This window comes from Seriola lalandi, unplaced genomic scaffold (genome assembly GCF_002814215.2).
Source record: "Seriola lalandi dorsalis isolate HSWRI2012SDOR001 ecotype SW California unplaced genomic scaffold, Sedor1 jcf7180002054567, whole genome shotgun sequence".
Classification (NCBI taxonomy): domain Eukaryota; kingdom Metazoa; phylum Chordata; class Actinopteri; order Carangiformes; family Carangidae; genus Seriola; species Seriola lalandi.
The window spans coordinates 940976-957200 of NW_019525120.1; the positions used below are offsets into that span (position 1 = coordinate 940976).

The 16225-nt window shown below is 42.7% G+C and overlaps 2 protein-coding genes across 3 annotated transcripts; one reads left to right on the forward strand and one right to left on the reverse strand.

Annotated features, from left to right (window-relative positions):
* Window positions 1–31: 31 nt before the first annotated feature.
* exosc8 (exosome component 8) lies at window positions 32–3377 on the forward strand. Its single transcript, XM_023416582.2, has 11 exons — window positions 32–109; window positions 499–535; window positions 672–735; window positions 824–897; window positions 993–1038; window positions 1447–1552; window positions 1659–1704; window positions 1797–1893; window positions 2162–2282; window positions 2370–2476; window positions 3164–3377. Exons 1-11 carry the CDS (start codon window positions 93–95, stop codon window positions 3280–3282), a joined length of 834 nt encoding a protein of 277 aa, XP_023272350.1. The 5' UTR covers window positions 32–92; the 3' UTR covers window positions 3283–3377.
* On the reverse strand, window positions 3339–15922 carry supt20h (SPT20 homolog, SAGA complex component). 2 transcript variants are annotated; one of them, XM_087176720.1, is made up of 24 exons: window positions 15791–15922; window positions 15205–15300; window positions 14985–15020; window positions 14701–14826; window positions 13891–14017; window positions 13664–13767; window positions 13376–13492; window positions 13201–13254; window positions 12691–12830; window positions 12358–12514; window positions 11940–11996; window positions 11706–11783; window positions 10864–11033; window positions 10745–10777; window positions 10522–10633; window positions 10283–10388; window positions 9861–10016; window positions 8980–9292; window positions 8776–8891; window positions 7982–8037; window positions 7243–7353; window positions 6438–6528; window positions 5607–5695; window positions 3339–4343 (listed from the first exon to the last, which is right to left on the reverse strand). In XM_087176720.1, exons 2-24 carry the CDS (start codon window positions 15205–15207, stop codon window positions 4197–4199), a joined length of 2499 nt encoding a protein of 832 aa, XP_087032846.1. In that variant the 5' UTR covers window positions 15208–15300; window positions 15791–15922; the 3' UTR covers window positions 3339–4196. The 2 variants fall into 2 exon arrangements, with proteins under 2 accessions (XP_087032846.1, XP_087032847.1); XM_087176721.1 differs by lacking the exon at window positions 5607–5695.
* Between the last annotated feature and the right edge of the window lie 303 nt (window positions 15923–16225).

A 16225-nucleotide genomic window follows, 5' to 3' on the forward strand; every position in this document is an offset into this window, starting at 1 on the left:
GAGGAAGAGAACAAAATCGCATTTCTACTTGTACTTCCTCCTACCGGCTACCGTAGTGTGGACACCAAACCCACGTGGTTAATCAAAACATCATGGCGGCTGGTTTCAAGTAAGTTTGAACAGATTGCAGTTATTACATTTAAAATAATACTTTTAATGTGTTGTAATCTCAGTTATAAAACTAATTTATTATTAGAAGTGATCGTTGACTGCTGTCAGAAAAATAAAAATCTGCATGTGAATCCTGTTCCGCCGATGTGCTGTAGTGAATATATTTATTACGATATAATTGATCTGACTGGTGAATAGTTAGTTAATACACGATAAATAAGCAATAACCAGCCAGTCCTGGTGGCATTGATCTGATAACAGGATTTACCCGTCATCTAAGCGAGCTCTGAATTACAGGCGAATGAGCGGATCTGTCATTAAAGATAAATGTTAGTGATGTTTTCACTTTCTGTAAACCAACAACCTCCTTCTCCTTGTTCACTCCAGGACTGCTGAGCCTCTGGAGTACCACAGGAGTTTCCTGGTTAGTGAGAGTAAAAACACACATTCAGTCCATAGCTGACGTTCAGCTTGTCCCTCTGAGTGAATGGTTACACATTTCTATTTATTATTAATGTCAGTGCCAGCAGACACATAACATCCAAAACTTCCCTTTTTAGAAAGAGAACTGCCGGCCTGATGGACGGGAGCTGTCAGAATTCAGAACCACAACGCTAAACATAGGTGAGACACAGCGCTGAGTCTTATCCACACAAAGCATCATATATATATTTTTTCCAAGTCTGTATGGGATAATTTTCTTTCTGTTCAGGGTCCATATCCACAGCAGACGGCTCAGCCCTGGTGAAGGTTGGAAACACCACCGTCATCTGTGGGATCAAAGCGGTAAATAATCATGAACACATTAGCTAAAAGTCTTATTTAAATGGTTTTGGATATAAATATATGTTTACTCCTTTCTTGTGTTTCTTTGTGTGCAGGAGTTGGCAAACCCTACAGTTGAAGCACCTGGTAAAGGTTACATCGGTAAGTGCTGAATCAAGGCAGTGTACACCAGGTGGATATGGATTTATTTTCTCCTCCTTTTGTTCCTAATATTATGTTATATAACTTTACATAATTAAAATATCATAAATTTAGTCAATTTAATTATGACATACTTGTGACATAATTGCATGTTTCACTGTCAAATTGCCAGTTGTTTTCTTTGAGATGTTTATAGTTGGCAATTTATAAGGTGTTTTGTCAGCTCTACAAGTCTTGTTTTATGACTATATTAAAAAAAATCACATAATTGACATTTCCTGGAATTCTCAGCTTATGTGCAACACAGCTTGAGTAGATGAGACTATTAATATTATTATAAAATCTGTTATATGTCAGTTAACTATGTCTTAACTGTCTTGACTCCATTTCTCTCCCCGTCCTTGTTAGTTCCCAACGTGGACCTGCCGCCTCTGTGTTCGTCTCGGTTTCGACCGGGCCCGCCTGGAGAACAGGCCCAGGCTGCCAGCCAGTTTATCGCTGATGTAATCGAAAGGTGCAGCAGATTTTAATACACATTTCTTACGTTTTTATCAGGTGTGTGTTAATTCTCTTCATGCCTGCCAATACTCTCACTAAGTTTTGTCATATGGGTTTTGCAGCTCTGAAGTGATACAAACAGAGGACTTGTGCATTGACAGAGGAAAGGTAAACGCAGATTGACGCACATACACTGGTGCCTGTTATACCGTTGTATATGTCGAGATCATTGGTTCTGATTGTGCTGATTCTGGTTGCAGCTCTGCTGGGTGCTCTACTGCGACATGATGTGTCTGGACTACGATGGGAATGTGTTGGATGCTTGTATTGTTGCCCTGTTGGCCGCTCTGAAGAACAGTATGTGCTGTGCTGCTACTGTAGCTGAAATGAAAAAAACAATTTGTTTTTAACTGTATATATAGTCATTCTTGCACAATCAGTGATCTGTGCCTGACATTAAGTGTCCATGCTGTACCTTGCAGCACATACTCAGGCTCATCCTCCCACTTTAAGTGAACTAATTCTTTACGGCCTTATACATAGGATAGAGCCACATAGGATCTATCTGGTTTATAAGCTGCTCTTCATGAGTATGATAACTTCACATCTTCCCTGTTCTCCACAGCACAACTCCCGGAGATCACCATCAACAAAGAAACATGTTCACCAGAGCTGAATTTAGAAAAGAGACACGGGCTGCATATTCACAAACATCCAGTCGCTACCTCTTTTTGTATCTTCGATGAGTAAGTGGACGATTTTCGGTTTGTCTAGCCAGAATAAAAACTACCTTCAGTGTTCACAAGTGTGATCCTCCCCTGCTCTCTGCGCAGCTCCATACTGATCGTAGACCCCACGTCCGAGGAGGAGAGTCTGGCGACCGCTGACCTCACTGTGGTGACGGATGAGGAAGATCGACTCTGCTCTCTGCACAAACCAGGTCAGACAAAAGTCTGTAGAGACCTGCCTCTCCCTGTGTTGCATATCCCATTTGTTATTGATTACAAAAAGGAAAACTCATTAGGAACGCCCCACTGTCAAATATGCAGGGCTGGAAAAGCTGATCTAAGAATACAAAGGTTACATTTAAACTATAAAATTATTTTATCCTGGGATATACTGTGCAATTTAGTAATGTTTTTAGTCAAAAGTTAAAAAATAAACAACTAAATCAGAGGTTAAGAGGCCTAAGTTAAGTTGAGTAGCATTTACTCTCCATTTTCAATAATCAGTATGAATTTAAAAATATTAAATGTATTGAAAACCTTTTTTTTTTTTTTTAAATAAAGAATTGTATGAAGCAAATGGCAAATTAAAATCCCACACTAAAGAATTTAGTCATTATCTGTTTATGTTTATGCTGGTATCATATTTTGCACAAACCTAGCTTGGAATTTTGTGCAGTTAGTAAAGTCAGTCAGACAGTCTACCTACACTGCTCCAATGTTAAGTCCTCTCTCTTGAAGAATGAGGACTGCGTCCCAGTTGCAACTGTAAACCTGCCAAACAAGTGTGTAAACGGAGCTCCTGCAGTTTGCAGGCATTAAAACAAATCATACCGACTGTTCTATGAGGTTGAATGGAAAGAAAAAAACGTTGTTGCTAACAGTCTTCCCCTCTGGCTCAGGTGGGTCGTCCCTGACGGGAGAGAAGCTGCAGGAGTGTATAAACCGAGCAACAGTGCGACAGAGAGAGATCCACAAACTCATCGACAAAGTCATACACAGTGTGAAGACAGCACAATAAGGAGCCGCAGACAATGCTTTTTATCTAAAAGCTGTATTTTCCACTGTCAATATATATTCTTTTTTTTTTAATAACAATAAAACTGCTGACAAAGACTGCTTAAAAAATTATTTCTCAGTGTCCAGAAACGTCTCACACACACACACGCTCAGATGATGTCTTGTAAGAATACGCCCATGGCTCCTGAACTAATTAAAAGGAAATGCCTTTTCAAAATGTGCTGTACAAAAGCAGGTACACCGTCTTGCATGTTGATCTTGAGTCCTCGGTTGAGCCCTGTGCCGGGATTGCTAACAGAAGAAAGACTTCCAACAGACTGAGAGGTAGAGAGCTGCCCCCAGGCACTAAGCCAAGATCAGATTTGCATTTTCACATGTAATGGTTATATGGAGGATTTGGTGTCAATAAGCTCAGCTGGGATCTGTGCTTAAAGGGCAGTTTCTACCGGGGGTCAACCAAGCAGAGGCACGAGGATCAGGAAGGCTCATGAGGAATCCTCTGAGAATGTGCATTCATGATCCTCTCAGTCCACGGGGGTCTCCATAGAAAACAAAAAAACAAATCTTCCTGAAGGGGCGATCTGTTATCGTGGAAGCCCAATACCTACAAGAACCATCTTTTTCTGTTTCATCTCAAAAAAATATCACTAAGGTTCTTAAAGCGTAGGGCTCCCTGTTCTAAAAGCCCCATCCTCTATGGTGGACACAGTTTTGGTTCTCCAAAACCTCTGACAACCATTACATACAAATTTGTCAGCTAGAAAAAGACAAACAGAAACGGCAAAAAAAAAAAAAAAAAAAAAGTCTTTTTTTTGTCTGCAGTCTCCACAGTGAGGCAGACAAAGAGCACAGTATGGATCATTCACGTCCTTGTGTAGCTGGGGGTGGGGTGGGGTTTAGTGTGATTTTAGTCTGTCATGACTTTGGGAGGGGCTGTGGCGTGCTCCTCTTCCTCTTACTTCTTGGTTGGCTGGCGGTATGTTGCCGTGGTGCTCCCCCCTGAGGAGCTGCTGCTCCCATAGCCATTTGCTGCTGCTGCATTTGGTGCTGCAAGAATTGCAACTGTCCAGTGCGGAGAGAAAGATGATACAGAAACAATATGAGAGGCAATTTCAGGATGTTAGCTTACTACAAGCATCACAATGCACGTTTCTGTCAGTAGGTCTAACGTATGTGTAAGCACCTGCAGCGCGGTTAAAAGAAACATTCACTGGCATCGCTGTTGAGCAGACTCCCTCACTGTAACTGGAATCTTAGATAGTGTCATAGACATCTATATTAAGTGGCATTGATTAGTGAAGCTGAATTGAAGCCTGGTACAACATTCAAGAGGAGTGTGAAGAGAAACACAGAAGAGTGGTTAATGGGTTGCAGAGGGGTGGGAGGAGGAGGAAGAGGAGGAGATACAGATTTGGGGGCAGGGCAGGGTGTGTTGGGGAGTGAGGCAGGATACAGTCAAGCAGCACCAGTGGCGTTCTGGAGACACAAATTATTGGCTGTGATCCTGGCAACGACAGACATGCAGCTTAGCAACCGTGCTTTCTGCTCAGAGTAAGTCAGCAACTTCAACTGGGCAAAAAAAAAAAAAAAAAAAAGGTCCGTAACACCTTAACACTTCATGCTTAAACATCTCTAATCTGTCGTGATACAGTCAGCAACATTTCAACAGATCCTGTTTCTAAAGCTTTGTAAGAACATGCCTCCCACTTCGACACGCTGTTAGTTGCTGCCATGGGAAGTGCCACAAGCTCTGGTGTGCGGGTTGCTTTAAATACTGGCACTGCTGTCGTCTTAGTCAAACAACATATTAACCAAACATACAACACAAGATGGAGTGAATGGTGTTGATCTACAACAAAGAAAATAAATTATTCCACAAGGCAAGTGATGAAAATCAGACCTGGGGTGATACAGTTTTCATTACAACTGTTCATTAGAAGTAAATAAATAAAAACACATTATTAAGAATATATTGAATATATTCTGAATAATTATTTACATTTTAATTTACTATATATAAAAAGCAAATTTAAGAAAATGTTTAAGAAAAAAATAAAATCCATTCAAATTTGACCCAGGTCTGATGAAATATCAAATTCGTAGGTAAAGAAAGATAAAGAAATCATTGTCTTTTTTTTTTTTAGACTTGAATACACAACACAAAGTAAATTTACCTGATTCCCTGACAGTTTATAATGGAGCACAACATACACCTGCCTGCTAAATGAAGGCATGGAGAGTGCTGGTGAATCTAGACTCAGTGTTTGGGTCCTACAAAAAAAAAAAATGTATATGTGTATACAGATGTTAAAGTTGCTGTATTACTTGGATCTGTGGCTGGTGCTGCTGCTGAAGCCTTGGAGAAGGCAGTGGGGGCCCAGACCCGTCCAGCCCACAGCCCAACTGGGACAGCACTAAGGGGGGGAGGAGGGAGAGAGGAAGCCCCAGGGGGAAGGGATGTGACGGCAAGAGGGAGAGAAGCAAAGCGACGGAGGAAAGTATGAAGAGAGAAAATGCACGTACAAAAGGGAAACAACGATGAGGATGGGGAGGAGGATGCAGGGTAGGGGGGCATGGTGTCAGTGATCCATATAGGAAAGAGGTGAAATGGAAGAAAAAGACAAAAAGAAGGAACATCGCGGGGGGGGGCCAGTAGCACAGGGAAATTACCATGTCCACATAGATTTTTAAGTGTGGATTATGGGCAAATAGCATATAGGGGGTGAGCCAGACAAGTGGAGGAGGAGGAGGACGGGACAGTGCAAGAGGGAAAGACATAAGGGTGGGGGCAAAAAAAATAAAAACAACAGAGAAAAAAGAAAATGTAGCAGAGAAGAAGGGGAAGTTGAGTCTCTCCTGTCAGTTGTTATATGCTCCACTGAGAGGAACAATGGCTGACTTCAGTAAAATGATCATGTTTAGTTACAGACTATGAGTCCTAATGTACAGTAATTACAATGATGAATACATTAGTAAAACCTTATCTTATTAGTACTAGTTAGTGGTATGGTGTCAATCTAGTTTGAAACAGATGGAGGGACTGAACGAACAGAAATGTTTCAGAGAAATCTGTGTGGGTTTAGTGTATATTTGTGTGTATGTGTGTGTTCGTGTGTGTGTGTCTGCATGCGTGATTGGGGGGTGGGGGTTTCATACCTGCTGCCTGTGGAGACATGAACCCTCCGACTCCAAGGTTGATGACCGCGGTTTGCTGGTTTCCTATACTTTGATCTGACCCCTGATCACCCTGCAGAGAAAGTCAAAGGTAGCACAAAACAGTGAGGCCATCACACACAGTTACAAAGCCAGACACTGTTGAAACACTGTTCAAAGGAACATCAAATCAAAACTAAGTTTTAAAAAGTGGTTTAAAAGAACCAGGGGGATTCAGTTGGTTGCAACTTGCATCCTCACCGCTAGATGCCACTAAGACCCACACACTGGTCCTTTGAAAGATGAAGATAATTTTACTAGTTCTCATATGTGAGCCCAGCACAGTGAGGGTCTGGCCATTAGATTGTTATGAGGTGTTTTGGCAGCAGTTACAGCTTCTCCTACAGCGCCTGCTGGAACACTTCAGTATCAGCTTGGCGCTGTTGGATTCTGGGCTTTTCTCCCATTATTCCATGCAGATTTGTTCAAACTTGCTCTTGTATGACTCAGAGCTTCTTGTCAGCTGTCATGAACCAGTTTCATAGATTTTCCATTATCAAGTCTGGGCTTCAGCTGGGTCACTTGAGCATTTTCAAATTCTTTGCCATATATGTCAGCACACTTTGGTCGGACCAGAGATCTTTGCCCCAACCTTTTTAGGCGTAGCTTCCTTTCGGAGTTCTGGCTTCTTTCTAGCAACTCTGACATACAACCCAGAGTGGTCATTGGCTCTTTTATCACTTCCCTAACATGCATTCTGTTGGCTGTATGTGCTTGTGTGCGTTTTACATGCAGACGTGTGTCTCACCGTCTCGCCCTGCTGTTGAGGACTGGAGGTGGCCGACTGACTCTGCTGTGGGGAGAACTGAGACAGCTGTTGCTGCTGCAGAGAGTTAAAGATGAGAGGACCAGTGGGGAGCTGGGAATGTAAAACACAAAAAGACACAACCACACACACACAGACACATACACACACACACACACAGACACCAACGGACAAAAAGTAGGGGAGTGACAGACAGGGAGGTCAGGGGAAAGGATTGAAGGGTTGGAGATGGAGAGGCAGAGGGGAAGGAATGATGCACATGTAAGCAAAAAGGGACAAGAGCAGGGGAAAGTGGGAGAATTAACAAAGCAATCAAACAACACAGGGTAACTAGACCATCACTGCTATCACAATATCAACAATATAAAGGGTTATAGAGGGGATAATGCAAGCAATGATCCTGAAACAAACTCTGCCTGTGTTCATTATCCCTACACTTCTTCTGCACTATCCTTTGACCTCCCCCAGCGATGGCTAATTTGCTTTCCATCTCAAAAGTTAGAGGGTGGCACTAATCAATCCAGGGGCACCACATACAAAAGACACTCGAGCAACTTGATGAAAAGTGTTCACTTCATGACATGATGTGCAGTGTGGCTGCAGGGAAAAGGGACGTGTGAGGAAATTAAGCCGTGCAGGTGATTCACAAACAGCTCTCCACTATTCCAGGTGCCAAACAAATAGCCAGTGCATGCAACTAACAGTGGTGCAAGAGCCATACCTGCAGTAGGTTCAGTGGTCTCAACCCAGTACTGCTGTTCAGGCCAAAATGACTCCCTGCAGCAACAAATCAAGAGTTACACTCACCACACAGAATAACACAAACAGAGGAATTTTCTTTGCTATATGAACACACTGTTGCGGTGCATTGTACAGCTCGTGTTTCCATTCACAACAACTTTCTGTTCATTTTCTATAAGCATCTTTTTACACCTAGGACTCAGTTGCACACCAGTCAAAGATGGTGAATTTGAATTGGCCCTTTTACCTTTATATAATCAGACCTTTTCAGTTTTTCCTGGTTCGGAAACTTTTGTTACTGTAGGCCTGTGAAGCCTTGTGACGCATTGCATGTAACACGGAGCTAAAAGAGGAAAAACAACCCTTTTAAGTATAGAGTCACTTGTTGATTCCTGGAGCAGCCAGTGTGTGTCCAACCCTCTCAAAATGTCCTTGAGCAATACAGTTAATCCTCTTATCTTCCTGATCAAATGCAAATTGCTGATTGTGCAGTAGGAACCTGTTTGGTAAAATGGCATCCTACTGTTCTGCCCTCTAATGTGAGGTCAGAGGTCAGTGGTCCCTGCAGCTGGAATTCCCTGTTATGCTCAAGGTCATGTCAGAAGGCTGGATGCAAAAGAACACGAGAGGTTCATTTAAAAGGTTAGTCTCCATGCTCAGAGCACCACACTGCTACCCTGTAGCATGTTTATCTGCAGGTCACATGGAGACTGACTGCTCATAAATCATTTTGGTAGCACAAGAGGGGACACGGCACTGAAATCTCACTCTTACCAGTCTGTGCCGCGGACTGCATGGTGGGCATCAGCCCTCCAGGTGGCAGGATTCCACTCAGATTAAGGCCTGGACCCAGCATGGGGTTGGAGCCACTCATCAAGGTCTGAGGACTGCTACAAAAACAGCACAGGATCGTCATGAAGTGTGACAGTGAACAGCAAGTGGCAGTATAGCACCAGAGACTTTTATTTTATGTCTTACCAGACTGAGCTGACTACATTGATGAAATTCAGCCCTGCAGCGTTGGCCATGACCTGCGATGACGTGGTTCCTGTGGTGATGGACGTACCCATGGTGGGCAGGGGAATGGTCATGACGGGCAGCGGCTGGCTTAGAGCCAGTTGCTGCTGGGGGAAAGGCGTGAGGAGGGCGGGCTGCGACTGGCTCTGAACCATGGGAGGATCTGAAGGGGTAGGGGTCACCGAGAGAGGAGCAGCGAGGGAGTCGGTGGGGTGCGGGGTGGAGCACGGCGTGTTGGTGGGTGTGGGGGTGGATGGCTTGGGGGTTCCAGATCCTTAAAGAGAGATAAATGGGTTAAAACAAAAACAAAACAATTATGAAGACAGGGAGGTTTGCTACTTTTCAGCAGGTGATATCTGTAACGTTTTATAAGCAAAAGTTTAGTTAAAAAAAAACAAACTCTAGACTCATTCTGTTGCTTCAGTGATTAATCTTTTTTTTTTTTGCACTGCAAATTTAGGACAGTTGCTACTTTGCTAAATGGAAATGGATCTTTTCCTTAATAACAGCTAAAAAGTTAAGTATAACTTCTGAGGCTCTCATCTTGTCAAAACTTCATCCATTTTTCTGACAATGTGTGTGCCAGCTGGCTTTAGTTAAATACATAACAAACCAGAAACAAGGGCTGGTGATGATGCAATTTTCTGTGAGCTTGTCAAGTTCCAGATCCGTCCCTGTAGTTTCATGCTCCCATATTTCTTAAGACCTGGACCCTTGTCAAGGACATGTTTCACTGTTTCTTCATCCAGATCTGACATTCCAATACAACTTGCTCTCACAACTGTGGCTGTGCCTGATGAAAGCAAGCAGCCCAACGGTTAGTCACAGTCGGCTGTACTCACTCTGTGTGGAGCCCATAGGGGAGAGGGAGGCGGGCGACAGCAGGCCCACCTGGCCCAGCTCCATGGAGTGCTTCCTGTTCAGAGACTGGCTTTTGGCTGGAGGGGGCGTAGGACACTTGAGTAGACCACTGGTGGTTTGTGAACTATATGGATTACCTGATGGAAAAAAGAAGAGTTGACATATTTACTGCACTATTTTTCATAAACAGAGAGCATAAAATAGATCTGGTTAAACTCTTGTAACTTCATATTTAAGAGCTTAATAGTCTTGTGGTGACAGGAGGACACCAGATAGCAACAGGAGGAGATTCTTCTCACGAATGAGGCGATTTATCCCTGTATCCGTTCTCTACCACACTGCTCCCAGGAGGCATGTACGGTCACAACATGTTTGCAGAGCAATTTAGCAGTAGCATTTGTACCTGAGGAGCTGCTGCCTGATCCTGAAGGCAGTTTGATGGGAGGGGGTCTGTGCTTAACCCCTTTCCCCAAAACAGACGTCTGGACCAGTGGAGAAATACCATCACCCTGCAGATGACATTCAAACCAGCTCGTCAGCCACAGTGAATCACAAAAAGTAACACAACAGTAACTTTCTGTTTGAGTTACAAACCCCAAGCAACCTTGAACATTTCCTACATCCAAGTGAGAAAGTATTTACCTCATCTTTGCTGGGGGAGGGAGGCCCCTGTCCCACGTTGACTGAGTTATGGGTCATCTTGACGACACACTTCATATCCCTCTCATACACCCCTTTGTACTGAGTAAGAAACCTATGAAACAGACATTATGCTAAATTTTATACCATGCTCTCTGACAGTATATCTCTGGAAACTGTATCTGACAGGATTAGCTTCTCAACAAAAGAAAACACGGTGACTCACCGGTCTGCGTCTGTCTTCGAGCCTATGAGGAAGCTGCGAATGAAACAAAAGAGATGAAGATGAGCGGCATTTCAAATTCACTCGTGTATACTGAATTTGTCTCGCAGACTTGTGCTTACGGGGGATGTATGAGCTTTAAGTCTGTGCTGTCCTCCTCTGCTTTGGGTTCTTTAGCACAGTAGATCTTCCCATACACCAGTGGATCGCCCATCGACTGGAAGATAGACACCTTGGTCCTCTGCGCTTGGCCCCCCACCTCACACTCAAGCGTGTAGTCGTCTACAACTTCCTGTGTAAACGAATGCAATTTAATGAAAAAAAGGTTTGTATGACGCGCAAGATAAAATGGCACGGGTAAATTCCAACCGCAAAAACAAAGGTGGACTATTTTTTGTTATGTTGTCACAAACATTAATGTTCACATTAGCAAATTAGCCTCGCCTCATGACCTGCACTGTGCCTCGCACCACCTGTTTCAGGGCCGAGAACTGAGAATATATCACCCCTCGCTTCACTGACTTTCATAAGAGATGAGGTATTTTCAAATGATGTGAAAAAGAGTCCAGCACCATTTATGGACAGAAGCAATGCCCCCGACACGCTCTGACTGCAGTCCAGTGTGGTCTACTTTTCCATAATAGCAGAAGCACGTGTGAAATTCAGAAATGTTCCACATTTACTGCACTTCTGTGGTCGAGTTGAACGGTATTCATGACTTATCATCGAAAAGGAATCCGTTTAAGGCCGTACAGCCTTTTAGAAGATATCGTTTCTGTGTTCATACATTTGTGTGAACACAGGCTGTGGTAATTTTGCAGAGTGTAGTGGGTCAGCAAAGTCAATTTAGGGAGTAGAGCATTACAGGTTGCACGCACACACCCCCTGCTTATTTTCTGACAGCAAGCAGCCATCATTGATCTCTACCCTCAGAGAATATTAATGCTGCCGTTGTCACACTTACCTCAGCAGGCCAGATCACAGTGGTGGGCTGAGAGTCCTCCAATTGCAGGGATTTCTCCACCACGGCGTACTTTTCCACCTGGAGCAAAACACAAAAACAAATCAGGGTTCGGTATGCCCCACATCTTAACTGTCAGACTGTGAGCTGAGTGGGTTTTAAGTGGTGTTGGTTCAAATGCTTAAGTGACAGTGTTAAAAAAAAAAAAAAAAAAAAAAAAAACGCTGAGCTACTCACATCAATTTCCTTCGGTACAGTTAGTTGGCAGTTGCTCTGCTTCCACATGTCAACACACTGCGAGTGATGAAAGCCAAGAGGCCAGGACGAGATCAGACAAAAACAAAAAGGGGCATGAGCAAAAACAAGTGAGAGTGCGCTACGACAACATACACTGATCTATACTGTAGTAGTGCTGAAACACCAGCTTGTGTTCACCAGTGACTCCCTTGGGGGAATTAGAATACATTTAAACATGGCTGAAGAAACATTTCCTTCCAAGTTTTATTTAAATATACAGGTGGGTTGACAACATCTTTTATCATGCAGGAGAAGGTCTACCAGAAATGGGAAAAAAAACCTCAGCCAACCTCATCATATCCGAGTATGTACCCAGTGTAGATATGTTTGTCATATTGCAGGTAGTTTGTCTACTTACGTTTCCGATCTTGGAGATCTTCAGGTCTATGACGGGAGCAGGTTTCCTCTCCTTCCTCCTCTGTAGGTAGTCGTAGAGTCGAAGCTGCGGTGGCATGGGCAGATGGGACAGTTCCTGCTGCCTGTTCAGTGCAGCTCGAGAGTGCCTCTTGAAACACCTGCAGTACAAACAAGCAAGAAGTATGCCTCTTCAAATGCTTTTCAAGGCTTTTGCTTCATTCATTGACATTTTCTTTTTTGCAATCACAGTGCTTTCAATTTTCATGTCTTCCATTTAAAAAAACATTCAGAAACGTGCATTCTTTTGTTGTGAGTGCGTGAGTGTGTTCTGTACCGTTTCATGGAGCGAGTGTTCATTTTCTGTTTGTTGTAGAGCAGGCGGTTGGCTGTGCAGGTGACAGAGATGGAAGGGTCCAGGCACAGAGGTTCAGCTGTGGCCAAAATCAACTGACTCTCCAGCTGTAATTTATCATCCTAAAAAAAAGAAAAAGAAAAGAAAAACAGACTATAAAAACAGCTACAAAAAAACACCTGCGTAATGTGCTGATGCTAAAATGACTCAAGACACACAAGGCAGGACTGCTACTGTTGTGATCAAGAATATATGCGTTAGCTAAGGCATTGTAGATGCATTTTACTTGAATAAAAAATATTTCTAACTTAAACATTCAATATAATTTGAATTTGCAGGAAAAAATACAGTGCTCTGTAAAATACAGGTGTTTGGGTTGTGTTAAATGAGGATGTGGGTGAATTAATGGGACAGAAAAGGGACAAATCAAGATAGTGAAGTGTCAGATTTAGTCTTGCGTTTTTCACTAAGATGGTAAATACCAAACTTTACCTGTGTCCACTTGTGATGGTCACTCGTCATGGCGTGGACATCACAGATCAGAGTCTACAAGGCAAATTTTATGTTAAAACGTCAACTGTAGGTCAATACTTTTTCATTCAATCGATGTAAAAATCTTACGATTGCTCAAACTGTATTTTGTTTTTCACGTGTTCTGCTGGTTTACCTGCATGGTTGGACGCAGCAGGACGTGTCTGCTCTGGTAGGTTGGCATCTTGGTATTTCCAGACTGCCTGTAGTCTCTCACCTCTACTATTACGCAGCCACAGTGGAAGATGTTCACCTGAGACACAAGGCATATTGTGGATGTCAACTAACTAATGGACAACAAGTGGGAGATTATTATACAATAATCAATAAGAAACTACTATAAGATAAGAAGAACTGAAACCCTGCATAGCTAGCTTAACCTAAATCTAGAGTCATCTGTATATGTGCACATACGCATACAAACCTGTGATTTCTCCAACAGATCCACCAGAATAGGAGGCAACTCCTCGGCATCTAGGTACTCCAGCAGCTCTCCCTCTTCATATGGCAGACGGATTGTTTCAGAATCTAGAGAGGAACATGATATGAATGTTGCAGATGAGATGATTGTGGTAAACAGAGCTGAAAGAAAAGGAGAAAAAAAAAAACAACTGGATGGACTTGGGTAATTGCTTAACTGGCTTCTCTCACCAGATCCATTTTTGCCCCTGAGCATTAGAGAATAGCCTTCATTCCCAGGGTACAGGTTGACCACCAGACATGACACAGACTCCTGAGACACCAGCTTCTCCAGTAGATTCACATTTCTCCTCAAATTCTTTGAAACACAAATAAGAGACCAATCTGCCATATTAGTAACAAAACTCTCAGTTATATCCATGCCAACTCTATGAGAGAGAAATGTTACTGCTTTCCACCCACTTCTACTTTGAGTTAATGCTCTTAAATAGTGGTTTAATAGGCTTTTCACAAAAAAACTTAACAGACAAGCGCTGCCACTTCTTAAAATCTGGCATACTACAGGTATTTACTAATTATTTTATTATTATCAAAAAGCAGGGGTGATTTCTTATAAGACTTTAGTACGTGTGGATTTTACAATGTTACTGTTTATGTATAGAATTTACAAATGTAGGTTGATTAAATCCCAAGTTTACCACATCTGACTGCATTACTTCTCGATCACGTAGTTGCCTATTGCAGTTAATAAATGGTAAACAAAACAGGAGTTAACTCGGTTCTGAACCAACGAGTAAGGAAAAGACAGACTGTAGAAAATACAGTGTTCAAAATTGTTCAATCACTTATATGTAAGTCCTCCTTTTTCTTGCATTAACACTCTTTCATGTAACTAAAACATGTGCATGGATGTTTAGAAACCTCTATCAACACGATCATGTTTTTTTTCCATTTATCATCTACAGATTGGAATAAACAAGGTTTTCATGCATACCCATAATGACCTAGTCATAACTGAGAGTCAAGTTGCATAATACAAACCTTTAACTCTGGCTCTTTCTCACATTCCTCTATGTACAGCTCATAGAGCTTCTGATACAAACTCTTCCTCCCGCCAGATGAAATTCTTCTTTTGGCTGGTCGTTGTCGAGCACTTTCAACAATGTACTGAATGACAGATAATACACTGCATTAATGAATGATGGGACAGAATCGTGTATGACTAACATGGACAGTGCATTTAGATGGTGCACAGAGATAGATGTGAGCACATGCAATTCATTTCTCTGTAAACAAGCATATAAACCTGAAATAGTGGCTTTTACCTCGGCTCGATCCAATGCATATTCCAAAACTTGTTGCTGAGGGGAATAAGTGAAAAACAAAAATCAGCTCAGTCACAATGGGAATTCCCAAATAGATAAGTGACCAACTGTGTAAGACCTGGTGAAGGGTTGTGGTGGACTATTTTATCTGGTAGAAAACATCAATGTGTGTGTCCACTGGATATGCAGAGACAGATGACCTGAAAGAGATGAAACTTACCATTGTGGTCCACCGCCAGCTGCAAGGCGAGTGACGGTAGACGATGCTGTCCTTTCTGCCCCACACTGTCACCTTCCTATAGTGACCATTCACACCCTGCACAGCAACACAGCAGACGTGTTTCACGCAGCACGGCCAAACAAACGCAGATGACAGATACACAAACAGAGATACAGAAACACTCAAGAGTGGCGGGCGGGTTGTTAAGTCAGTGCTGATGCCAAAAAGCCTGTCTGGCACTCAATCAGATGCCACATAAAAACAGCTAAGAAGACTGACGAGCGAAATTGTTTCATCCTTTGCTTATATGTGTGCGAAGTAAATACACTCACTATGTGTCTTTGCGTCGCTAAAGCTGGGTAGCTAGGGTTAGTGAACTCTGATAACTGAGAGTGCAGTCAAGAGAGTGGCTGAATAGCAACAAGCTCGTTGATGCCTGACCGTTGAGGCTAACATGGCTAACCTTAGCATGCTAGCCCGTTCCTAGTGGGCAAGCTGTGAGTTACCCGCTACGCTAGCGATGTTACGCCGTCTGAGACACAAACCAACAAAGCGACGTCAATCTCAACGAACAGGATGGACTTGCCTTGTAGATTGCATAGCGGTCGACTGTGGCTCCGATGCGAGAAAACGAAATGAAATTGAAATATTAGTGTCTTCATTGAAAAAAAGTCGGAGCTGCAGCCATTTTCTTCCAGTGTGACAACAACAGCTAAACTTCCGGTTTGAGCGGCGGTGGGCGGAGCCACAGTAGTTGCTTACTTTACCACCCAACGGATGCTAGTTCTATAGATCCACATCTGCCTGATAAATGCAGATAGCTTATCTGACTTTATCTTCATGACACACAGTTGTATGCAAAAGTTTTGGTGTCTGATCTGCAGAATGAGTGGGTGAAACATCCTAAATCAACGTGTTAGCAAGCCGGCATTTCTGCTAAAATTTATTTTTTTCCCCTATTTTTAAAGATCATAAATTAAAAAAACAACAGTGCATAGACATTTTACTGGCTAATTTTAAT